The 27719-nt window shown below is 40.8% G+C and overlaps 1 protein-coding gene across 2 annotated transcripts in view; it reads right to left on the bottom strand.

The window, feature by feature from the left end:
• Positions 1–27719, bottom strand: part of LOC113020740 (mitochondrial import inner membrane translocase subunit TIM16-like) — a 122074-nt gene that overhangs the window by 90327 nt on the left and 4028 nt on the right. For both annotated transcript variants that reach the window (XM_026164947.1, XM_026164950.1), the window contains exons 6-7: positions 26641–26717; positions 22148–22198 (exon numbers count right to left, since the gene is read on the bottom strand). In XM_026164947.1, coding sequence (XP_026020732.1) covers positions 22148–22198; positions 26641–26717 — 128 coding nt within the window. The remainder of the gene's footprint in view (positions 1–22147; positions 22199–26640; positions 26718–27719) is intronic.

Genomic DNA, 27719 nt, shown 5'->3' with positions numbered 1-27719 from the left:
AATGGAATAATGAAAAAAGAGAAATACCTCTAAATTCTTCAACTTCACCTGCTGTTTTAGCTGTTCAGCTGATATCTGCCCATTGCACATTATGGAGAGTGCACTTTAATCTCTAATGTTAACCCCCTCTGGTGATGCCACAGGGGGACAATTGAGCAGCTATACCTTAACCAGACGCAGGGGGATGATGAGATCATCTAAATCCAAACCTTCCTGTCTGCAGTAAATTTTATAACCTTCACAACAATAGCTGTTAATAGCAACAAAAGCTTGTGATGGCACCAAAGAAATAAGACAGAAACACCTAAAGGTCAGCAAGATTTTTGATATGTTTTTAGACCATCCACCATGAATCTTAAATCATACCTTCATGAACCTCTACCCTACTTTTAGACCTGCCTGCTAAGTGGGAAGGACAGAAAGACACAGTTCTTTTTGGTAGATCAAATATTGGACCTTTGTAAACAACATCTGGTGCAGAAAAACCTTGTTTAGTCATTGTAGTAACCCTCAGGACTTCACCACAAGGCAGCCAAGCAGGGCATGTAAACCAGCCTGGATTCTGTCTGCAGATATCTTTTAATATTATTAAACACATCAACATGATGTCATCCTTCACCCAGATCTGAAGGAATGTGCGGCTTTAAGACTTTCTATGAAGATGTCATCAGAGCTTGCTGGCTGGATCCACCGCAGTTCATCTTAGTGTTATCTGCTGAGCTTTTCACTTTTTCAGACTAAACAGTTTCAGCTTAAGCAAGAGTAATACAGACCTCTTGTTAAGCAGATATTGACCTACAGAAATCAGATGCTGATTTTAGGATGAGTCATTTCCTGATTGGCAACCACTCAGGGCCACATGTTGGAGATCTAAAATTATATCCTGCAAAAACCTGACGCCGCTGTAACCAAACAATAAGTGACGTTGAGCTTGATAACTGACAAAGCTAGATTGGCAAGATGCCTACTTTCCAGTCATTAATGTTGTAACATAAATATGAATTGAAGTTTCGGCCAAGACTCCTGTGCTGCAATCACCTTCCTCAGTAAAATGGAACAACCTATAAATCTTCAGCAGTCAGTTGAAGGTATTCTTGTTGGCCACACTGGCAGTTCAAACAAAATTATTGTTGACAAAGCTACATCTGCACACGTCATGATCAAACGTTCACTTCTGCACCACTCTCAGGGGTGATATGTCTTTGTCTGTTTCATTGTTTTATCTAACACCACCTGTATGTTATACAGATGCGCTCTGGCTCCTGGTATGCTCCCAGATAGCTTCATCCACTAAGAGGGTTTAGAAAATATACTACTGACCTGGCCCTCAAACATATTTCTAAAGCAACACTACCAAAGTTGTACTGACAAAGTTGATAATAAGTCCTGGATTGAATAAACACTTAAGCTGAGACTGGGATCATTTTTCAGCCTGTAGTCAGATGGTGTACCTCATGCAGGTAACAGAGCTCATATTTGCCTTGATAAGTCCATCCTCAGATGTACAGCAGAGGTCCAGAGTAAACACAGGCATTCGAAAGAAGCAATACATCAGAAAAGAGCAAGGAAGGAGAAAAGCTAAAGCTAGTGCCGTGTAAACAGACATGAAAAGAAGTCATTGCCACTGAGCCGTTCATCACCATCACCACTGGCTGATTTCCTTCCAGGGGTAAAGCATTGGTGAGGAACTCTGACCAAACTAAGAACAAGCTGAGCGAAGTCCATTTAAAGCATGCGGGCTCTGTTTAACACTCAAACTGCTTTTAGGAGCCACATGTGTTTTGTGAGTCACAATTCTCAAAAACAGATGGAGATTCCAATTGTGTTCTAATTACATGCAAGAGTAAACAGACTAAATACAGCATCATCATCACTTTTTTATCATAGTTAGTTATGCTAATCCATGGCTGAGCACCAGATGACTTTGTTAATGTGAGGTCAGCTTTTTCCCCCCCAATCATATTTGCAATAAGTGAGAAAAGCATCACCCGTGAAGAAGGCCAAGTCTGCAGGCTTGTTGCCATTCCTGTGGACCTGTACTGGGCACGGCATGGCTCTGACCGCACACGCTTAAAGTAAATGTTTATGTTGATTTATGAGATTTGGTGTTCACTCTATTTACAATCTAAATTTAGCATTAGTCAAAAACGGCTTGAATACTTTTTTGCAAAAGCAGATAAATCCCAGTTACCCTCGCTGTTAAAACACCAAAATCAGGGCCAGAATTAAACACGTTAACAACTGGTAGGTGCATTTTTGGTGAACTTTTAATACTCTTTAATACTTTAATAATCTATCAAATAATTTGGTCCATGTGTTGAGGTCAGCAGTCTAAGTAAAGAAGCCCAAAACTCGTTCTTCCAGGACACCTCACCCAGCTCATCCAGGGGAACGCCGCTGAATGAATGTCACTGAATACTGATTAAATCATAAGGTACTTAAAGTATTAGTTTAAGGGTGTGCGCACTTATACAGACCGCTTATTGTGCTTTTTTCTCCACCCAAACAGATGTGTTTGTTTTTCAGTCAAATCGTACATAGTGGCATTTCTGCTAAAGGTCACATTAAAGGTGGAAAAGTTTTGAAATTATTTATTGTGGCCTTATTTTTTAACATCATGAAAGCCTTTCATCTTAACAGTGGTGTCCATGCTTTTAATATCCACTGTAGAGATATTAGAGGCTCTAATAAAGATGCCCTTCCCGAGAAACTCAAAGTAATTTGGATTGTGGGGCAGTTAACTAGACTAACAGCCAACCGAGAAGCATGTGAGTAAATTTAAGCATTTTGTTGTTCTCTAAAATCTTTAGATTTACCTTGATAAACCAGTCAGTGTGACTTAGATGATATGCTAACATAGCTAGTGTGGTTTGGCTGATAACTGTCATACATTTACATAAATCTCACTACACCCAACATCTATAGGTAGATGGTAACCCCTCCCAGAGCCTGGTTCTGCTGGAGATTTCTGCCTGTGAAAAGCGAGATTTTCCTTCTCACTGCCGCCAAGTGGTTGCTCAAAGCGGATTGTTTGATGGATGGGGCTTTCTCTGTACTATTTTAGGGCCTTTCCCTTACAATACAAAGCGCCTTGACCACTGTTATGATTTGGCGCTATATAAATAAAATTGAATTGAACATAAAGTTAAGACTTTAAAAAGTGGATTCACATTTGATTGATGTCACTGTGGCTACATCCACCTTTTAAATACAGTCTCTGATTAACACACTATTATTTCCAAAACTGACACCAAGTACATCTGAGGCTGATGGGAACAGCCTCTTTAGTTAATCTGTCACGAATGAGGATGATAAGTTCATCCGCACGGAAACCTTAAAGTTTGTAGCAATTACAGATCATGAATAGCTGTTTAGAGACTTCAAGCTTATGGTGGCAATAAAGGAAAGAAGAAAGAAACATATCTCTTTATACCATCCACAAGCCCTAGATCTATGTTGCTAGTGATACTAAAGAAGCCAATTGTACAAGACCCTCATTTCATACCACCATAAATTTCTGTCCTATTTTTAGAACTGCTTGTGGAGTAGGAAGGAAGAAAAGACATAATTCTTTTTAAAGAAAAAAAAACAACATTTCACCTTTGTGAGCCACATCTGGAGAGGAACAGCTTAGTTTTGCCACTGCAGACAGGCCATCAATGAGGCAGCCAGGCAGGGCTTATAAACCAGCCTGAAGTCTCTCTGCAGATATCACGGCAACATCTCATCCTTCACCCAGATCTGAAGGCACGTGCAGATCTGAAAGCACGTGCAACTTTGAGCCCCTCAATGAAGCTGTCATCGTGGCTCCAGCTGGCAACTGGAGCCCCTGCACAACTGAGTATTAGGAGGTTTTTCTGAGCTCCATTCACCTTTTCCCAGTAAACAGTGTTTCAGTTTAAGGAAGAGTAGCACAGCCATGAGAGGGCTACAATACTACTGATGCCGGAGGGCAGCCAGAGGACACAACATCTGGACCTTGTGAGTGTGTATATACATGCTGCCAAACAGTATCTCTCCACTGGGGTCATAAATCTGTCTGAAATCCCATTCACCTAGGCTTTCTCCTGCTCACAGCTAAACCTTACAGATATCTGACTAATCGACCACGACACATTTGAAAATGAGGCGAAAAAGAGAGAGGTAACAGAAAAGAAAAAAAGGAAAACAAGACAAATGTTTCCTTAAAAGCCAAACAAAGGATGGAATCACAGATAAGCTGAGAAAAAGTGAGAGACACTTCATGAATTTACAAAATATGCACAGGGGATCAGTTACACCTGCTCGAATGACAGAGTAAAGGAAGTAAAGGAAATGACATCACATCTGGGAAAAGAATAAAGCGTCCGCATCAAGATCAGGGCAAATATTTTAAAGACTAAATCATAAAAATACTGAATTCAGTCTAATAACAATAAAGAAGGAATGCCCAAGAAGGATAAAAAGAAAGGATGAAAGAATTGTTGGCAGTGATAATGCAATTCAAACTGAAGTGACAGCAGGCAGGGTTTACACCGAGGTTAAACACTTTACAGGCAACAGGAAAGTGCCAGTCAGCAGTCTGGCCAATTATGCTTTTATGGGTCTATTAAATATCCTCTCTCAATATAAACAAATGAAGATCATTCCATCTCCTTCTGTCCTTCTCCCTCAGCTATTTAACTTTTGAACTTGAGCAGACGGTGTGCACATCTGTGTCACTCACCGAGAATGTTGATTCACCCACCAGGATGAATATCAGGTGTCTGTATGCACATATGGGAACTATCACAATCTCTCCATCCCTCTATTTCACAGCCCCTCTTTCTGTTCAGTTTTTCAATGTTCTCTATATCAGCTCAATGGGAGTGTATTCAACAATGAGCGCCAGCAGTCAAGAATTTAATTTAATGTACTGGAAGAATAAGTACTCATTTCATCCTGTCTTATAACAGTGTGTTGACACTGTCCAGTCTGATAATGTGGGCTTAAAGTTGGTAGGTGTCAATCATCTGCTGCTGCTCAGCTTCCTCAAATTAAAAAAAAGGGATCTTACGTGTACTCTATATTAAATAATATTTGAAAATTTTGGAAAATCCTATCATTAACTGCCTTACAAGATTTACAGTATTGTACAAACATCTTGGACCACCCCTAATTTCATTAAATTGTGCTAAGAAAATGGGAAATGGGTGCAGAGATTTAATAAAACATGCAAAAATACATGGAAATAGAGTTTACAAGGCCAAAACTATTTGTACAATTGTAACAAGCTTAAAGGTTAGTATTTGGTCTGACCACATTTATCACGTATTCTTGTAACTTTCTGCATTGGCAGTGTGTTTGGGATCATTATCATGCTGAAAATGAAGCTGTTGCCAATCAGCCGTTTTCTATGGTACTGTATGATGGATCAAAACCTGACAGTACTTTTTGATGTTTATAATTTCATCAGTTTTAACAAGATTTCAATCACCAGCCACAACTCACGACAGAGCCTCCAGCTGACTTTGGATGCCGACTGTCGTACCTCTTTCCTGCCCTCCTCCGTACCAATTGATGATAGTTTAAACCAAAACTATGACATTTGGATTCATTGCTCCACAAGACACGTCGTTGCTGATTTTCACTCCAGTTCTTGTGTAATTTGGCATACCTCAGCCTTTTCTTCCCATTTCCCTTCCTTAAGATTGGCTTCTTGATGAGCCTGATACATCTGTCAGGTCTTTGCTGCATTGTTTACTATTTTTTAAGGACAAGACTTTCAGATAAGGTTATTTCTGCTGTAGAAAGTTTTGTCTTCCTTTCACTTCTTCTTCTGTCCTCCATTTGCCCAGTTTCCTCCTATCTGTTTAGGATACACTGCACGCAATGCTAAGATAGAACAAGTTTTTGGTTAATAGTCTTTGGAAATCGCTGGTGCAAAAATATTTTATGCCTGTCAAACTGTGTTATTGTTGATATTTTCTGCTAGTAACAAAGCGCCTAAAGATACAATTCAAAATCGGGTCTTTCTTAACTTGTCTGTTATTTATAGATTATTCATCCTGATTCATCCTTTGAGTTAGGTCCCTTTGTTATGCTTGAATTATTCATAGGTTAGGGTTAGTTAAATACCAGGTTTGGACAGAAAATGAGTGCTAAAGCAATCAATGTAAAAAAAAGAAATACTTTTAAAGACCGTTAGAAAGCCTGGAAAACAATTGCTCAATACCACTGTAGAAATTACAAGAACATTTACTTCTTGAATCAAAATATCAGGAAAAGAGGAGTGCGTCAAAGGCTTTTGCAAAGTAGTGTATTTAACATGGTACAACTCTGACTAAAGGTAACAAAATCCACCTGCCAGAACCATAACGTACACTCATTCATTTGTTTTAATAGTTTATAAATGATGTAAAAATGACGTACAAAGCCAGATCAGCTTCTCTATTGCCAGCACTGCATCACATGATTGCAGCTGCAACCTGCTCCTCATTTTCTTTCCCCAAAGAATCGGCCTTCTTTTATTTTTATTTCCACTCCTCTAATCAATAACTCCTTGCCTCGTCGCTTTCATCACCCTTAAAACAGACTCCCTCTCAGTCTTTTCATCTGTGGCTAATTAGTCTTTTAGCGATTGCTCGGTTTTCATCATCCTTTTCTGCCTTCACGGGCCATTTAACTTGTGTTTTAGGTCGGGATTTGCTGTCTTAAATGTAACTCGGACTCCACAGAAGCTTCTACTAGAAATAGGACAGAGGGGGAGGTAAGACGAAGAAGAGAGTTGGGGTGGGTCGGGGGGTGGGTGGAAGATGGTAATCAAACCAGCCGTTTTATGCTTTCATTTCCTCTGCCGCCTACCGCCGCTTTTTCTCTGTTAATTGGAACCATACTATTTTTTTTTTTTTTTCAATTCTCCAAAGTCAGGAAGACACAGTCCCTTTTCTTATTTTTGCACACTGCCTTTTCTGCTGTCTCCCTTCCTGAAAATGAAAATTAATGTGCAGGGTCAGCAGGTGGACAACAGTGTAAATCCAGCTGTAACAGCATAAATCCATAATATGACCCCATTTCCATGTAATTGAAATGTTTCCTGAATTCACAATGCATATAGAATTTTTTTGGTGTTGACACTATTGTGATTAAAACAACTCGCATCTATTTTAGAGCCTTGCAGACTGATCAGCGTCAAAGAACCAAAACAATCCTGCTTGCTGTCAATCTTTAATGCTCGTGGGTTCACATTTTGATCCTAAAATTCTTACACACAGTGGGCCAGATTATTTTCCAACAATAAAATGCAGCTACAGAGCTTACTAATAGCATTAACTTTTACAATTTACCACACAGACATCCTTATTTTTTCGTTTTTGACTTGCCTACAGTCAATTTTTCCGCCTGTCTCATTTCCCCTGTGTCAGCAAATGAAATGTCCCGCTCAAGATGAACTGAGATGTGAGCCAACACGACAATGAGCACAGCTAAGGGGCCACGTCTACTCTGCAGACAACAGGCAAGGCCTGCAGCCCCTGGGGAGGTTCTACACACTGGACTTTCCCCAAGTTTACATATATATATCTATATATAGATAAATATATAGATATATAAATAGCATCCAGCTACAATGGAATATACAGAAGTCTTTTCTTTAAGCCAGATGTTTAGATTTTCTTCTCCCTTTTAAATGCATCCACTTTTACTTTCTAATAGATGAGAAAGTGTGGAGAGCTTAAGAGAGAGATGAGTAGAAATGGGAAATGAATCATGAGGAAAAGGCACATAGTCCACCTTTACACTGGAAACATCAATCTTAGGGGGATCAAAGACGTGTTTTCTCAGTTTCATCCTACACATGCCCCACATTCTGAATATACATCATATGTCCTAGAGTTCCTTCAATGTGAGATAGCAGGTGCAATGCTGCGATGCATGTTGTTTTTAGTTTTGCTTTTTTTGCTTTTCGTTTCAGGAAAAAGAAAATAAATCATAGAGACTAAATGGCACTGAAGGAGGAATTTTGGCCTGCTCTTCTTTACAATATTGCTTCAGTTCTTTGAGGTCGGTGGGCATTTATTTCTCTTAAGGTCCCGCCACAGCATTTCAGTCGGGTTGAGGTCTGAACTTTCACTGAGCCATTGCAGCACCTTGATTCCTTTATTTTTCAGTTATTCTGTAGTCGATTTATTGCTGTGTTTCGGCTCATCGTCTTGTTGCATGACCAAAAATTAGCCCAAGCTTTAGTTGGTATGACGTGGTTGTGCTGATAAGCTGTGTTTGGCTTTAACCAAACATAATGCTGTGCATTATAATCAAATATTTCCACTTTGGTCTTGTCTGTTCAAGGAAAACTGCTTCAGACGTCTATTGGTTTACTCAAAAGCAACTTCACAAATGAATGAATAAAGTACTCTGATTCTGATGTTTCTGAACATGCTAACTGAGGACTGTAGTGTCTGAAATGTAGCATTGCATTACATGGTCTGACCTTGATATGCATTTGCTGGGACACTGGAAGATTGGTAACTGTCCTCAATGCTTCCATTTGTTAACAATCTTTTTTGCTGTAGAACAATAGATTTTAAATTATTTGGAAACGTCTTACCTCCTCAACATTGTATTAACTACCACCAAACTGCCAAAAACTTGTGGTTTTGTAGAGGTGCTCACATTTACTGATGATCAATTAATTGAATGCATTTCATTAGCAATACTTCTACTACTGCTTACCATCTTAATTCCTATGGAAGCAGTAAAGGTATACTTTTCACAGGAATCCACAGAGTCCTGTTAAAACTTCACATGTAATCTAAGATTCATTTACTCAAAATATTTAAGGCACTGAACTTATTTAATTGCTTATTTTAGACCACTGCAAACCCGGAGATCACAGCTGCCTAAACATGGGTGACTGATGGATTAAGCATACTCTCACAGCATCTAGAAAAGGGATCAGTTAAATTCTATCTAAGATAATAGAGTTGTATAATAAAGCCATGAATCATACACTAGAATGTCATAAAAATCTATCAGAAGCTCAACTCCAAGGCAGCTTTAGATTTAGATTGTGATTTTTGGTCTGGGCTATGTGAACAAATCACTTTATCTGCCGAAGAAATTAAACACTTAAGTGGTGCAAAAACTGTATATATGAGCCAGGCTGCTAATTGGGGCATTTGGCCACTGCTAGAAATCCAGCAGCCAACAGCACCAGCCTTCGCTATGCTCACCACTTTCCAGGATCCCGGGAAAACATACTGGACCCAATCGCACCACTCTGACGATACCAACAGTGTGCCTACTAGCAGGGGCCTCCCTCTGGGAAAACCATCCAAGGTCACAGAAGTTTTCCTTGGCTCAGCACACCATACAGACTTAGCTGGTTCCTGGAACTATCTTGATTAACGGGACCAGTAAATTCCCCCAAATCAGTCTTTCAGTCCAAAAGAAGCAAAATCCAGCCAGAGGAGATTTCAAGTGTATGTTTGGTGATCTCCAGGGTTTTTGATGGTTATTGTGGTTAAGGTTCAAGCAATGACTATTACAGAGATGCACTTAGTGGCTCAGTCTTTTAAATCCAACCAGAGATTCATGGGTCAGGATAGGGCACAAATGACAGAGGGAGGAATGATCTTGCTGATGACAGCAAGAACTGCCAACACTCGGGGTGATGAGAATCTGCACGCCAGACCTGAGCCACAATAACAAAGAGACAATTCTTTTGTTTTCTTTTTTTTTTCATGTGCAAAAAAATAGAAGAGCGTTTCTGACTGAGCCGGAGCCTACACAATTAATCATGCCAACACTGTTGAAGACCCCACGAGGCTGCTCAGTCTTTGTAGCCTGACCCAGCCCTTTAGTGCCTGTTGTCATTTATGGCTCTTTCATAGCTGCGACGGATACAGTTGGCTGGCTGCACTCCCTCTCTGAAACCACATCATAGAGGCTTCACATCTTCAAAGTATACCCCCATGCCTTTGCATAGAAGCATGAGTTGCGAGCGCTGAGAGTCAATCGAGAGGCACACGTGTGCAAAGCATGTCATTTTCACGTCCGTGTCATTATACTCCAGGAATCCTTTACCCTGTGTAAATACTGGAGGCTGTTCCTTTAATTGCTTCCGTTCCAAAATGATTGTTTATATTCAGTATTTAAAGTTAGGTATTGGAGCTTTCCTGTATTGATTTCAAAGACCTGTGAAATTATTGATATTACGGGAAAAAAAGATCACAATAAATATGAGAACAAGTAGTTTAATGGGATTATAATGGCCACAGCAGGTGCTAGCCTAAAGGGACAATGAGATGAGGCAAGTGTATAAAATCCCAACCAGGCTTATATCTTTCAAAAACTGGATTTAATTTCAATGGCTATTGCCCAAGTGTTGACCTCTTGCACACTGCATGTGAAACACCCAAGCATGGGGAAGCTGAGTGACACACTGATTAATTACCTCGTCTTTGCTATGCTAACAAACAGCTCATTCTCCTCTCCCAATTACAACATGCCTTCTAACACTCAGCAGCTTCACTCCAGGAAAATTTCCATTTAGCTCTTGCATGAAACCACAAATTGCAGCAGAACCTGTTGTCTTATGAGACTCAATTAGTAAAAGATGACCCAGGCTTGCTTTTGTTGGAAAAGGATGTAGCATTTAAAAGACTTGTGTGAGCCAGAATTTCAGCCCCCGCCGCCACCACCCTCCTCTCTCCATGCTCAATAGTTTCCACTGTTAAGAACTCATTACATACTTTGGCCTTGGAGAGGAAAAACATTTAGCACCTATGCAGGTATGCACACCTGTGTCCAATGCTCAGAATCAGTGTAATAGCACTGGAATAGAGGCCATTCTGCATGTGCATCCCCTTGGAGATTAAGGTGAATATTTTGGGAAATTTTTCAATACTGAACATCTAAATCTTTCTTTTTTTTGCAAAAATACCACTGCTATGTGGTTTAAAGCAAGAATTTTATTGATGCTAACAGCAGAAACCTCTGCCCAACAGTACAAAACCATCTCAAAGCAATCCTTTTTGAATTAAAACACAAGTTGCAAGTCCTCTGGGGCTTGTGCTGAATAGCTATAGTTAAGTTTATGCAATACGGAAAACAGCCTAAAAATGTGCACAGAGATGTCACAGTCTCACATGCCACCCGCTGAAACATTGTTAAAAAAACAGCTGCCCCTTCATGGCAATGACGATCCCCAGTGGCTGTAGCCTTGCCCAGCAGGAACATGTGCCCTGCTGCACCACAAAAACTGCTTTGGAGCAACTGAAGGAACACATCAAAGAGACAATCACAGTCTCCAAACAACCCATATCCACCATCCACTGAAGCATCCGAGGGGATGTGCCATGCAGGTCACGACTGATCCACAGAGACCCCACCCTACCGCTCAAAAAACCCAAAAGACCTGCTGCCAGTGATCAAGTTGAGCCTGTTTTAAGAGCTCCTGTATACATTATTACAAAGGTGGTTTTAAAGCTGCTGCAAATGATGTATAACACTTACATTTTCCCATTTGGATTCCACCAGTGATTTATTGGTATGATATGACACATTTTAGTAAAACAACACTATTATTCAGCTTGATCTATACTGTTATTTTGCCAATTATCTGCAATTATACAATAATGACATAATCACTGCATAAACTGTTTATCTTTTTCACAATATAATGAGTTTGACATTCCTTATTGCAGAACTTTATATATCGAAGTCTTAAAGGAGCTTTGTATATTCAATATAACATGGGAAATTGTTGAAATAATTTTAGTTACATTACTGTTTATCATGTAAATCACATTGTAGTGATTACATAGCTAATGAAATGAATTCAAGTGCTTTCCACTTGAATTATGTGATTAAAGATATCATAGAGAGAAAACACAGGCTGTATTTTTTATGTGAAATATCGCCACCATTTCGTCAAACTAAGATCAACAAGCCTAGTTTTGGACAGAGCCCACGCTGTTCTTTATTTCCTGAGGGCACTCTGAGGCTGGCCTCAGATGTCTTTCAGTTCCTGCTCTCTCCTTCTACAGTGGAGGTCTACTGCACAGCATATGGATGCAAGTCTCATCACAATCTGACAGGTCAGCTTCTGCTTATGCTGTTTGGCATTTCACAGGCTCTCCAGATGTGGTGATTTCTATTGTAGATGTCATTGAATGCATACAGCAATACATCTTTCATGCACTCCTCGTGGAGCCCGAAGGAGGTCCAAAGAGAACCCACTCCACACAAGGAAAGTGCAACCCAAATAATAACTAATCCTCAGGTCAATTCACACGCAGCATCACACACCTGCTCATTCACATCACATTCTGCTGCTCTACCTCCAAAGCAGACTTCTCCCTTCTCCTGTAATTCCTCCAGGAGCAGCATGCTTTTTCCAATTTTAAACAGAACACAGAAAAAAAAAATCTGTATTTTTTAAATGCATCATATAAGTAAAACAGCAAAATAGGCAATTAAGGTCATGCTGAAAACTAAAGCAGAGATAATGAGGGCAAACTGAGGTGAAGTAAAATTGGAGCTTATAAGATCCTGAAACGGCGCTGATGTCGGTTCATTATATTTTTCTATCCCATTTAAAAATAATGATGAAGCGACCGATTCCCATGTGAACTGATCCCTGTTTTCCAACTCTTTCTTCTTAGCCTGCCCTCAAATCAAAGAAAACGCAGATTCAGAGAAAAAATGACAGACAAGCTAAAAAAGAAGCCAATTCCCATGGCGGTGGATCCATTATCTCAGGATGCGGCAGGGGAAAAAAAGACAAGGAAAAAAAAAAGAGCTAATCATCAACTATTTTTGGCTCCAGGTGTGACCCACATGTGTGCACAGAGTCTTCATTACTTGGAAAATGGGAGTCTCAGAGCAGCCAGCACACTAATGGGGCCTCCGCTCCACAAACAACACACACATGTGAGCAAAGGGCTTCGGTGCTGCCAGCTGGCATCCACTCTTTTACCCCCTGTCCTCTGAAAAACACACCCACAAACACAAATCTGGATTGTTAATGGAGCTAACACCCCCTCAAACCTTTGGCCCCGCTACTCCCCCCAACCCCTCATGCTTTGAGACATCACATAGCTTACAAAGAGTCAATGCGCATAGAGAAGAGACTGTAGGTCACAAACTAAGCACTGGTAAAGTAATCATAACTGAGACGTTTTCCATCCAATTCTGCTAATAGAACAGCCACATTTTCTGCCACTGTTTAGCTGAGCTGCCTGGATAGAAAAACTCCTCATTAGGAAAGAGTCTCCTCAGTTTCCCTGAAAGTAACTAAGACTGGCAGCGGGGCGGCAGCCAGTAACACAGGGAGCAGAGATTGAGAGAGAAAAGGAAAGAAAGAGGAAAACGGGGGAGGGGGCACAACATCTGGGCTGAGTTAACCACTGGCCATTACAAGGTCCTGAACTCAGCAGGGTCTGATGGAGAAAAGATACAAGCACAAAATACTGTGCATGATACTGATTGAGGAGGACGGTGAGTATTCACATAAAGACAAACCACAGGAGTAGGACAGAAACATCACATGGAATTATGTGTGCACCAGCGACAAAATACGACAGCCCCTAGGAGGTCAAAGGTTGGATCAGCCTACTAACAGGCAGCTTGACTTTGGCAGATTGTAACATATAACAACTGTATAGAGTCTTGAATCTGTAGCATAACTTATACAAACAGTGAAGATGTGTTGCGATAAAGAAAATAAAACTAATGTACGTATAACAGTCTTCACTGGCATTACATGTAAAATGTGAAAATTTGTTCAACCGCACCACTGTGTGCAGTCTGCTGCACACTTACTGAAAAAGAGGATGTTCTGAAGACGCTGTGGGAAGGTAAACAGGAATATTTCTGATATGGCACGTTTATATTCAGGATGAGAAATTGATGTTGAAAACATTTAGCACTAAAAAGCTGTTTAACAGCACATGAAAGCCTGTCCCTTAAATCGTTTGAAACATTTTTTTCCCTCCACAAATTGCCCGGTTCCAGCCATGTTCAGATATACTGGTATATAGACAAATACTTTTTAAAACACAGAAGCATTTTTGGCTCAGTTTAAAGTTAAATTATGCTGTTTGTGTAGCTGGAATTCGGAGCTCAGCTTTGAGTAAGCCCGTGACATATTCTTGGAATAAGTTCCGGTTCTTTAAAGACATTATATTTCACATTTCACAACGTTGCCTCCATATCCCTGTGGTGTTAGTATTAGACATTCTCCGAACTCTAAACAAGCTTCATTCTGCGGGAAGTGAAACTTCATTCTCTGGCAAGCACGGATCTTCTGCAATCAGAAATAACTTGTTGGTAGAATACTGAACAGTTATGAAACTATGAGAGTTTGTATTGACACTAGATGCATATTTTAATACTCCATTGAATATTAACGAGAGGTTTGGCTTTAAATTAAGCCTCCACAGCCGGGGACTTGAGGAAATTGCTTCAATCAAAGTCAATATTTCTATTATATTTTGAGGCAGATTAAAATTTTATAAGATCACATAGTTGTATATCGGCAAATATTGTTAATAAAAAAATATTTTTTTGTCAGGGATCCTCCTTCTCTTCTTTTGGCTACTCAACAAGTCACCTGCCTCCGTCTTACCTCGTCCCGAGTATCCTCCTCTATCACTCCTCTGCAGGTCCCCTTTCACTAAATCCATGAATCTCCTGTGTTCAACATCCTTTCTCCAGTATATGCACTATCGCTTCTCTGCACATGTCCAACACATCTCAACCTTGCCTCTTTCTGTCTCCACAAATCTCAACCTGAATGTTCGCTCCGATATACTAACTTCTAATCTTGTCACCTGTCTCCTACTCACTCACATACATTTATTCTATCATGTTTCTACTAACTCCTCTCCAGCCTCTAAAACAAGTGATATCATATTTATTTAACAGTAAACATAGGATTTCCTTTATAATCGTGTCAGCTCCTGCTTCCAAGGTCAAACATGAACTATGAAACTCAACTTCGAACAGCCAAGTGTTCTTATGGTAAATGGACTGGTTTTTATATAGAGATTTTCCTCTCTACCTGAGCACTCAGCGCTTTATACAACATGCCTCATTCAATCATTCACACCCACTCATATAAGCACTTTCTTCTACCTAACATTCACATACATTTCGACAGATGTGTCACAGGACAACATCTTGCCCAAGGATATTTAGCATTCAGACTGGAGGAGCCAGCGATCAAACCACCAACTTTCCAGTTAGTAGATGACCTGAGCACCAGCCGCCTCTCTTATCAAAAGCATACAACAAAAACTAATTGAACTTGGAAGTGCAATTGTCTTCTTAAATTCAATTTGGAAAATTAAAGCCAATACATAGAAAAGAAGTAGCACAGTGGTGTAGTGCTTAGGACTGTCACCTTACAGTAAGAAAGCCAGCTGGGGGCCCCTTTGTGTTGGAGTTTGCATGTTGTCCCTGTGCCTGTGTGGGTACTCCCCAGGTACAACTGCTTCCTCCCGCAGTCCAAAGACATGCATGTTAGGTTCTAAATTGACCATAGTGTTAGTATGTGATAGACTAGCGATCTGTCCAGGGTTCACCCAGCGTCTCGATCAATAACAGGCTCCAGCTCCCCACGACCCTGAACTGGATATTTTGTTAAGAAAATGAATCAATGGATGGACGAACATATGAAATGCTGACTGCACATTTTGCATCAAGTCACTGCACTGCAGTATCTTTCTGCATGTGTTCACACTAATGAACTATAACAACACAGATTTCATAATTTGATATCAGCTGATTGTTGCAGTCCTTCCATAATAACGGTTGATCCAAAATCCACACATCACAAAGATTAAATCTATGGGAATAAAATGTACTAGAGTGAGTTAATTTCACCTCAACCGCTCTTTCTTATGCACGGAGTTGCACAAGAAATGAAGCATCAAATAAACCAAATGCAGAGGCACAAACACCAAAATTAAGTCCATCCATTTCACATCACGTCTCTGAGTGTTTCTCCTTCATGGCTGTCCCTTTGGGTCGACATCAGTGATACAAACTAAACTATTCTGCAGCAGTCAAAGAGCTTCTTTGTGCTGCCTGCCAGAGTCCACACACAATCTAAGCTCATCATGCCTGCCTGTAGTTTATTCAGCCTGTAATGAGTAATCTGAGAGTGATCGCACATTTTCCAAACACACACACACACACACATATGCGCTCTTATTTTTTCACAATTATAAGAATTCAAAGAAACGCAGATAAGACGGACATCCAAGTGTAGTTTATTATGCCTGTAATTATAAATACAAGAACGGCTAACACAGAGTTCATTCCGTGTAATTTATAGCGGGATATAAAAGATGCTATAGCACTGAAACCACTTTGCTTTTCCTTGGCCCTGCCCAGTGTTCCCTCCTCAAGTCCAAACCCACGGCAGCCCATGGTCCTCTCTAATTTCACCCCAAGCAGCAGAAGCTCGAGCTGAAAAAGAGTAATGTGGCCCCCAAGTCCAGCAAACTATTCCCTTTTCCTGTCTCCCTCCTCTTCCAGCGACCACAGATCGACAGCTCTACGGCCAGCACTGGCCCAAAACTATGAGGGGTATTTTCAGCACTGTAATTTAAAAGACACATGGTATACACACAGGCACAAAGTCAAATACAGAACCACACACTCAGCAAATACACAGCCATTGGGGATAGATCAAAAGACAAGAGAGTGGAGAGGAGACAGAGATGCCCACAAAGACACGTGGCCCATTAGGATCAGGTCAGTGTGCCCTGAGTGCCGAGTTTGAGGAGTCTTGTACTGAGTAGCTCAGTACAGGAAAACAGGGTGGAGGCCCAGCAACAAAGAGATGTGAAAGAAACTCATCTGTAAACAGGAGGCCAGTATTGGGATGTTATGGCAGGGAGGGTAGAACCAAGAATAGCAAAGAGATTTTAAAAAAAAATGTTTGTTTGGTACTTGATGATTCACCACTTTGCTATGCTCATGCTGTGTGTCATTTAATTCTGGAGAGAAATCCAAAGATTCAGTTGATTTTGATATATGTTACCATTTTAAAGGCTTTACGACACAAACGAGACGGCTTAACTAGGATATGTTATATGCCCAGTGAATGTGTGGTTAACAGATTTTTGCTTTAAATCATATAATGTTCTTCGGATGACATTAGTTGGCGGTTGATGTACTATTTAAAAATCTATTTGTAACTCTTAAACCCAAACGTATGTTGAAGGATATCTAGAAGTTTATCAAAAAGCCCCTTTACTTGGAAAAAAATAAAAGATGTCCAGAGGAAAAAACGAAAAAATTTAATCTGAAATTGAACCCGTCTTCCGTGCGCCAACTACCTAACAACTGTCGCTTGTGCACATACATACACACTTGCACTGATTACAGATGCAGTATATACACTGCTCTTTCTGTCCAAGACCTTAATTACCCTGTGCAGTCTTATTTCCCATAAATACAGCAGGAGCAGGGCTGTAATTAGGGCCTATATTTACTCCACCTGGCTAAGGGAGAACCCAATTCAGTGCTGGCCACAGGGATGAGCAAGCCCCACTCAACTAGGCTGCCTTTGGAGGAACCAAGGCACCAGCTGTGTCCCAGCTCATGGTTCTGGATGCTGTGGAGGATGAGGAGTGCCTCGCAAAATCCAATCAGGTGCACAATAAAACCTGTGTCACAGTTCCTAATACTGTATTTGCTGGAATGATCTCCACAAAATACTTAATTTGAAAGAATTCATCCCATAACACAATAGAAGCTGTTTCCTAAACCATCTTTGCAACCCATCTCTTAAACTATCTCATCTAACTTTTGCTTGTCTTCTGCTTAGGATTCTTAATTCCTATTTTTCTTATTGTTTGCGTGTGAAGTCCCAGTCAACTACCCCTTAGCAAAGTGTTTATGTATTGACTGGTTGGCAAGTTGCAGCTGGAGGTGGCTGGTAGCTGCTGTAAAATTGCTTCCTAAAGCCCCACTCACTCCTAGTGGCCTAAACAGCAGTCTATGCCCCTCTGGCAATGACAGGTTGCTAGGGAAAACTGTGTATTCGCTGACCAGATGGTGAGTTGCTGAAGGTTGCCTGTAGCTGCAAGATTAAATTTATTGCAAAAAGGTATACAGTGCTGTACAGAAAACCATGTTGCCATTGGTTTGCATAGCATCAGATCGCCACGGTAACGTACAGATGCATAGAGGATCAACTCTGGGTTCAGTATCTACTGATTCTTTGATATGAAAGGTCAGGAATTAATCCACCAACCTTCTGACCGTTCGATGACCTGCTCTTTCAAATGAGTTCTTAAACGTATAATGCAAAGTGGAATTCAGCTGAACCGTAAACCTCTTTGCAACCGGTTTCACCCAGTGAAAGGCATGAACCTCTAGCAACCACACACTAACTGGTTGGGGAATACAAATTCATCCCTAGTAAATAGTAGCCACCTTGGTAGTCGCCGACCCGCGTCTAGGACAGTGTGATGGGGGCTTTTACACTGCATGTCATTTAATGGTTTTAGCAGGTGAGCTGCATGGCACTCCTGCTCTTCTAATTTTTTAACATTTCTCTTTAGCCTTGTTCTTGTTTTCGCAAGAGCCACCATTATAACAAATAACTCCTCATTATTACATCTACATGAGCGCACCTGCTTTTTGAGGAACCGATCAATAAGCCTGCATTTACCTTGAGTTATTTCTCATTCCTGTGATATATCCAGTGACTGTTAACTACCTAAAAATACCTGGAAAATACAAATTTCTTTTGCAGTCCTTAAGGGAGGAGGAGAATAGCCAGTACAATCACTTATTGGATCAGCACTACACAGATGAGTGTTGCAAATGATACGTCGGCTTCCTTCCAAATTCGGGCAAAAGAAAAACATTTCTGTTAGATGTATACATTTCACTTTGTTTACTCCAGGGAAATTCGGATTGAAAATTGGAGAAACTCGTGCTTTACCCTAATGCTCCCCAGCTTTCTTACAATATCCTTCCCCCAGAAGTCTTTTCAGAGAAGAGTTGCGGCGTCTCCTGATGAAGACAACTGACTGGCGCTCAAGCAGGAAGGAAAACAGACCTCCCAGTGAGGTTACAAATTCGCATAGTTTGGCCATTTCTCTGCCCCTCTGTTTACTTTGTGGCCACAATGGCCGTTCCCTGCCATCGCATCACATCTACAACAACAAACCATTGAAAATGCAAAGTGGAGAAAGTGCTTGAAAATGCCTTCATGTCAGAAACAAACAAACTATTTTGTGGAATCTCATCGAAACCACTCATGCAATGTGAAATGTTGTGCTATGTTATGTTTTATGGTGTCGAACTGCTTTGTGGCTCCCACTCTTCTCTGCATCAGAATTACTGCACTCATCATGTTTCAGTGTGTTAAGGATTCAGCACCCACACCCTTCAGCAGATCTGGTGCTAATAGGAGTGGCAGTGGCTCTCCCATTCTTTTGACAGAGAAACACATCTGAAAGCTGTATGGGTGAGGTTCTGCCCACTCTTCAGAGGGCCCAGACCAAAGCTTTTCAAAGCAGGACCTTCTGGTTTTCTGTTATAGAAGCAAAAGAAGAAAGGGAGAGAATGCAAAACCAAAAAGGCAAGAGCAAACCCTCTCATAACTTTGATCTGGATCCCAGCTCTCCTTGGTTTGAGGTGGTGAATTAATGTGCTGACTACAGAGAATCTCAGTTTGCTGAATCACATATCTGCACATATTAGTAGTCTGCGAGGCAAAGACACACATTAATCAGAGAAAGCAAAGAGAGAAACAAAGAGGGTGGAGAGGCTAGCAGACTTGGCTCAATGGTCTCTGAGTGTCCTTGCGGCAAGCAGTCTAAGAAAACTTTTTTTAAAGCCACAAACCATTTTTGAATTGACAATTTTGTTGCAGACCAGCTGGGAGAGGGAGGGATAAAAAGAGTCTAAAGGAGTCTATCATTAGCTTCTTATATATCTTATACAGAAAATAAAAAAGAAGAAACGAGAGTTAAGCAAGCATAAAAACAAGAGTAAACCTTCAGTCTGTCTCCTACTGTGGTTGCTTACTACATTAATAAAGATCTCTGACAATAGCTGCACTGCTTAGATAGAAAAGTGTTGACAATGCATTTGTTATCTCTTGTAATAAAGGAAGTAATATGGAAGATGTGGCACAGGGAGAATGTGACATAATTTAGCCTTTTTCTAGCCATATAATACTCAGTCGTTTCTAGTCTTAGCAAATGCTCTGCCTGTTTTTTTTTAAGTTTTTCATGCCATAAGCTGCTTTTTAAATTATTTTGATTCCAGGCCTTATACTTGACCATTTTCAGAAGAATCTTTTTAGTTTGTTAAACCACTTAACACTGATCTACGAATCATTCAAACATTAAAAAAGACACCAGTCTACCCATGCATTTTAAACTTACTCTTTAAAAACATTCTAGTGAAAATGGAAAAATGTGAACGTGAAATGGCAAATATAATCTTGATTTTGAACCCCTACTCCCAAAAGAGACACATCAGGTAATCATTGTGAGTAACTTTGATTCAGTTCTGAACAATACTCTGAGAGGAGCAGCAATTATTGTTGTGAATGAACGGATTGTTGATAGATGCCTCTCGACTGCATCCACTGAGCTCATCAGGTCATCGACCAAATGAGCTAAGACTCAATCAAAAAATGTATGTGGATAAAAAATGATGGAATCTCCAGGATTATTCAGATGCAGCAGAACTGGGAAGAATAGATGTGAAGTGCAAAATCTGTGCAGTACTCGTTTAGGAATTTTTTTTTTTAAACTGACCCAAAGACCTTGCCTTTTCACGTATTTGGTTCTCCCCATTCCTAAAATGTCCTAGTGCAGCATATCCCCGCCACTAGGAACCACTGGCTCCTACTGGAGACACTGTTTGAGACAGACAGACTACCCAGCACTGATTTAATCTAAACTAATGACACCCTTTGGCTGCACCAAGTTGCCTGGAATATCATATTTTCAGGCAATTTATAGCACTGCTGGACACATCTTCTTAAAGTCTGCATTGGATTTCTGGGGAGAAAATCCTCCTGTGCAGAAAATTCCAACAGGCTGCAGAACAGCAGTGTGCTAAAATGACATCAACACTGAGACACCTGATGTAAACAACTGGGTTCAAAGACTGGAGAGAATCAGCTCATGTTACCTCAGAAAACAGACACCCATTCACTCCATTATACAGGCAGTAAGACGTGTGGCACAAATAAAATCATCTGCATACCCTTTCCTTTGCTGCCTCGCTGACTTCAGAGACATACCTCTGAAACTGTAACCCTTACATAAAGGTCTCGAAAGATTCAAAACAAATAAAGAACACATGGGCGAGTACATACTGTGCAGTGTGAGCAGATACAAATGTCTTCACATGTTCGCAGGTGCATGAACCCACAAATATGCTTCACTTCCATACAGCCTGCTGTGCCTTCCAGGTATTTCTGTGATATAATATATTAAAGCTGCTGCTTCATGTTGTGTTTTTGCAAGATTCTTTATATTTACAAATGTGAACAAGAGACCATCAGGCACAATACTACCCCAGTAATTAAATCAGCCTGGGAGGTCCACTGTGGAAATGTGTGAGATTATTTGCACTATACTGAGCTGCCTCTCGCAACACTCACTCATGCCTCCCCCACTTCATCTTTTCTTCCTCATCCCCTTAGCACACAAATGCCCTACCACTCCACTCCCTCATTGCTGGTGGATAAAATTGGCTCAAAGCTGATTCCCAGTGGAGGAGAAAGGGGAAAAAAAGGAGGGATGAGGGCTGGGATGGGTACCCGTGGGAATTAAAGAGCAGCGATGACATCGTGTGCAGCACTTCCATAAATCAGTAGTAGATGAATTACTGTGAGTGGCCAGTGGTGAGCATTCTTGGTTACTGTTAACATGTTTGTCACTAGATGGAGTGCGGGAAAGTAAAGGGGCTTATATTACAGTAAATGGCAGTAGAGCACAGTGACAATGAACAGGGTGGTTATTCTACCAATAGGTACTTTGAAGAGAGATGATTTTCTATTTCTTCTACACTGTAAACAAAATCCCACGCCACAAAAAAAAGCAAGAAGTGGACCACAGTTACAAGTGTTACAATGCCCAGAGAGCAGCTGCAGTTGTTCCTTTGGCAGCATTGTGATGACTTTTTACTGGAGACTTACCTGAACAGGTGCCAGCTGGGCTCGGGGATCAAACACGCGGATCATCTTATCCTATCCAAGCATTAAAGAAAGAGAGACTTAGTAAGTCAATTAGCAATATTAGAAATTTTTATTATTTTTGATACATGACACAAATATTAAGAGGGCCAATTTAAACTGGGACTTTTTAAAAACCAAAAAAATTATGTCTGTGTTGTAATTTCCTCTTTTTCCTTCTGTGGAAAAAAGCTCAATGGAAAGGGGCTTTTTTTTTAAGTATTTTTAAAAAAAAGTCTATATATCTATAGTAAAATTAAGAAAGAGCAACACAAGCTCTCCAAAGTGCCCTTATTCATCAGCGTGATCTCACTGATTCATTGTTAGCAAATGCAACCCAGTGACCTCGCCGTGGCCTCCCGTGCCGTGACCCCGGCCAGCCCAAACATGCATTAGGCATCAATCAAAGCAGCCAATCACAGTGGCTCCTATGTGATTGGAAGGAAATGGGGGCTTAATGGGATCAAACTGTGACTGTGAATGTGAATGTGTGTCTGCAGCACGACCGTGATCACCGCAACGGCCTAACGTGAGGAGCTGACAGCAGGCAATACTCTAAAGGCAAAACCATCGGCACTTTTAAAGATATACTATGCTAACTGTGATGCAGTTAAAGTCACAAAAAGATGAGCTCTGTGCAACAGAATATAAATAAAGAGCTACATTTTTCCGATTTTTTTAACTTGAGTAGTAAACAAGGGTAATAACTAACGTTCTGCTTCTTTCTCTGCCTCTCCACTCGTGTGTGAGTGAAGCCCACCCACGAGTATGATGGCCCAAAGCTGTGTCTTCAGGCCGCTGTGACCTGGGGCTAAGCCAAAGACTCAGAAGGCAGACATACACACAAACACACCCACATGGGCCACAGCCCACCTGCTGCCAAAATGCCAGATTTGGTCTAAAACCAATCTATGAGCTCTAAACTATCTCTAAGTGGTAAAGATTTATTTGTGGAGCTTATTTTGGGAGATAGTAAGCTGGTGCTGCCCCTAACAATTATGTCCATGATTTATTTGAATTATGTTGTGAATGCTGAAACCTTCAATGCAAACCTTAAACCTTCAATGCAAACACATACATGCCGACTCTCTCACATAAGATATGGAAGAGGACACCAGCTTGTGCAAATACACAAATGAGAGGTTTCTCACATACAGATGTTCTCCAGCAAGCAAACGCGAACACACACACACCTTGTTAAGCCTATGACAACAACAACACATATAAACTTTACCTAAACTCATAAATGCAGAGTGGCCAGATAGCCTTGTGTGTGTTTATGAGTGTGTTTGTGTGTGTGTGTGCTGAGAAAGCTGCTGTATAATCAAAGTGATGGAGCCTCATTCTCAAGCTGCTGTTAATGAGTTTTCGCCACTTGTGTGTTGCACACAACTTTCACATGTGTGCAAACACACACACAGATGCTGGGAATCTTCGGCGAGGGCTGCTCTCTCACTCCAACTTCACTCATCAAACACACTGTCCTGCCAGCTTGTTGTTTCCCATGGTTACTAGTGTAGTGTAACTGTGACTGGCAGTTTGGGATCACACAAACTTTTAACCAGTGATTCTGTGCTCTGTGGGAGACAGAGCACAGATAAAATTCAAAATTCAAGGTGAACCGTGGGGCATAAACCCACAGACACCTCACTTCCAGACAGCATACCACCCAGGCCCGTCCATCATTCAGATAAACAAGGGCCTACCTCCATCCCTGCTCACACTACCTGTGGGTTTCATTGCACTGAATGCTGCCTTTCTCCACAGTGTGTCATAAATACACATCTCTCCAGGTTCAAATGAGGCCTGTCATGATTCTTGCTCCTCAGGGTGGTGGTCTCCCCTTCATCTTCCCCCAACCCAGCCCTGTGCGCAGTGTTTACCCTACAGGAGGGCTGGAGAGATTGGACCCACATGTTGGCAGGCCCTATTTGCTTTAATAAGCTAGATTGGGGAGACTGAAAGGGGCCTTTTGGTTAAATGACACCAGAGCCCAATGGGGCAAGAACCTCAGAGGCCTCACAGCCTCTGATCTTGCACCCCACCCCACCGCCACACCTCTGCACACTTGTTTCTGAGGTGCCTGGTTCTTTCCGTCTAAGTCTCACTTTGGACAGAAAGGCTTGTTAGCTCCGGTGAAGGCTATTATCCTGTCAACTTAATGTCATCATTTGGACACAATCCATGACTGCTGGATTAATTTGTTACTTGTCAGAGAAAAGACAAACAAAGGGAGCCTGGGCCAACAATGTTACCTGCTAATTACATGCATGTGGCATATTTCTGTGTCAAAGTTTATTTGGTCTCAAGCTCAAGTAAGCTCATTAAGTATTTGTCATATTTTCATATCAATCACTTAATTTGAGCTTTTAGTAAAGTTTACTCTAGTCCATAATGTGACAGTTAAAACAGTGTACAACAGAATAATATTTAAAAAATGATCCCTGGGCTCTTTCTATATTCAAAATATACTCATCAAATAATTCCCTCTAAACTTATAAACTTCTATTCCTAAACAGATTTAAACCACGTCCTTTCTTCTTCTTTCTTTGCCTAAATTATTAACACCCAAACAGAAAACCCTTTGGCCATAAAGACACAGCTTTCCAGACTTCCTTTCTTGAGCAATTAATTTAGTTTATTTCATGCTTTTCCTATAAACCACATACCCAGTGGAGATGTCAAACAAGCACTGTTCACCAGATTCTAATTCTTCTTATTGGGTTTGGGGCTCAGGGGTCAGGTGGGGGCAAGACAAAACAAAGGCCTTGATATATTTATCCTTTGTACGCAGCTTGTTTCCATTATTAGAGCCTTTATTGCCAAGAGACTGAAGTTTCCAGTCTGATGAAGAAAAGCTCCACAGGCCTTCTGTTTTAATATGTTAATAATGATGCCAAAAACATTAATAAACGGTAAATTACATCTTTTGCTATAAAATTGGTTTTCTAAATGTATCCCCTTTTCCCCTCTAAAGACCTGCTCAACAGTTTCTGATCTAATGTGTAATGTGACCCCCACCCTTTTTTATAAGTTTGACCCGTGTTAACAGTTTTCTGAAATTAACTCATATAAACAGATAAAGTGCAGCAATGTTCAAAGTGGGGCTTTCTGCACTCAGTGTGAGACACTGACTGCATCTAGTGGTCACAAACCACAACTGCAACTAGAGCAATCAACCCTCCGTCCATATATTAGAGGGTTACAGCATTCACTTTAAATCACTGTAACGTACAGTCACAGTAAAAAGAAAGTACGTCTATGATTTAATGCATTAGGATTTAATGAAAATAATCTGTCCCTAAAAGGGTCTTAATATTTAGTAAATACAACCCCAGATGAATTACATCACACGATATATTATTTTAATGTGACACTATTATATATTTAACAAAGTCAAAATGCAGAAGCAGTATGTGAAAAACTGAAAACATCTTTACTGATTGCATAGGAATTAAGAGAGTAAGTAGCAGCCACGTGCTGCTAATCAAATGTACTTGATTAATTGATCATCAGTAAGTGTGAGCACCTCCATAAAAGCAGAACTTTTGTCAGTTTGCTCGATCAGTCCAAAGAGGACATCAATTTCTCTGAACTTACAGAAGCTGTTTTTGTTGCTCATCAATCTGGTTATAGAGTCATTTCCAAACAATCTGAAGTCAGTTCAGTGAACTAAAGTATTCACAAGTGGAAAACATTCATGATTGGTGCCAATTTTACCAGCAGTGAAAGCCCCAGTAAATTCAGACTGTACTGACCTTGGGGTGAACTGACTTTAATGTTCAGACAAACAGCAAAAAACCCAAGACCTCTATCTTAGACTCTACAGGCCTCAGTTAGCATGCTAAATGGTAAAGTTCAGTAAAAGGGATGGGGAGGGTTGTCTTTCTTCTCTAAAAAGAACATGCACGGCATTTCAGCAAGAACATGTGATACCAACTTTTAAGCACAGTGGTGGAGAGGTGATGCTTTGGGCTAGTGTAGAAGTGACAGGGCCTGGACATTTTGCAGTTATTGAGTAAGCCATGGACTCCTCTGTAAACCAAAGTATTCTTACTCAAATGTGAGCCCATCTGTCTGACAGCTGAAGCTTGACCAAATTTCTATCATGCAACAGGACAATGATCCAAGGTGAAAGACCCAAGGTGTTACAATGGCCTAGCCAAAGTCCAGACCCCAGCCCGACTGAAATGCTATGGTGTTACCTTAAGAGAGCTGTGCATAAGAGAATGCCCATAAAACCTCAATGAACTGAGTGGGCCAAATTCCTCCACAATGATGTGAGGGACTGATAAAGAAAAACAAGTACTTCAAGTTATTGCTGCTACAGCTGGTTCTACAAACTGCTGAATCGTGAGGTTTCCTTAGTTTTTTTTTTTTTTTTTACACAGTGCTTGTGCATTTTGGCTTAGTTTTGACTAAGACTTAACATCCTGTTCAGGTTGAGCTGTCCTCACCTTGCAGGAGGAAGCCAAAAGAGATCCATCGAGTTTCCAGCCGAGACTCTGCACCTGGTCACCGTGCTGCTCTAGAACTGCAAACACGCAATGGATCTTTTAAAGTGGTAGAAACTGGAAATAATGTTAATGTTAGACAGTGACAAAACAATGACAAAGAAAGTTAAAATGGTTTGGAAAGAAAGAGGGAAGCGAGGACAGATTGACAGCACAAACACAGACAAGACAAAAAAGAAAACAAAACACACACATCAATGTAAAGAGGTCACTTCATGAAAATGCAGGGAAGAGATGAGGCCATAAATCAAGCACACAGTGTTCAGAAAACACAACAATAAAAGTATGAGTGGTTTACACCTTTCACCAGTGTAGGCATATGTAAGAAATTCAAAGCATGGCACGTGTAAGCTGAAGTGCCATAAGTGATCACAGCATAGCTTGTGTGAATCATTTCACCATGACACACACCAAAAAATGAAGGGTGCTCTTGTTAGGACAGTGCCACACAAAGTAAAAGTGAAGAGCGAAAAAACAAACAAATAAACACAAGAACCCAAACACACGCTCACTTAGATGCACATTTTCTCATTCAGATCTTGCTCCTTGACCACACATGGAAAGAAAACTACAAATGAGGGCGATGAAAGACACGGTGGCAGGTTGGATCAGCAGTGAGCAGCAGCAGCCAGGCCAGCTGTCATGGGGGGGTGGAGAAGGAGGGACACAGTATATGTGTGTGGGTTGGGGTTGTTTTTTGTTTTTTGGGGGGGGGTGGGGGGGGGGGGGGAGGCCAGAGGATAGTGATTATATCCTGAGGCCAATCCAAGGAGACTGGGGCCAGGATTGCAAACCAAAACATTACCTCTGCTGCTCCAGCACTTAGACAGAGCCACAGGGCTGTAAAACGTAGGCAGTGTCAGTGAGAGAGTCTCCAACACAAAAAAAGGGCAAGCACTTCACTCCACTCCATATATAAACTTTTGTTACACACAGAAACAAAATGCAGCACATTTACTGACAACTAACTGACACAGACTGAAATGTTACATGTGAAAAACAGCACGGCACATGATGTACGA

Source organism: Astatotilapia calliptera, chromosome 4 (genome assembly GCF_900246225.1).
Source record: "Astatotilapia calliptera chromosome 4, fAstCal1.2, whole genome shotgun sequence".
Taxonomy (NCBI): domain Eukaryota; kingdom Metazoa; phylum Chordata; class Actinopteri; order Cichliformes; family Cichlidae; genus Astatotilapia; species Astatotilapia calliptera.
The sequence above is the reverse complement of the archived record's forward strand: the minus strand, read 5'-3'. Positions and strand labels throughout refer to the sequence as shown.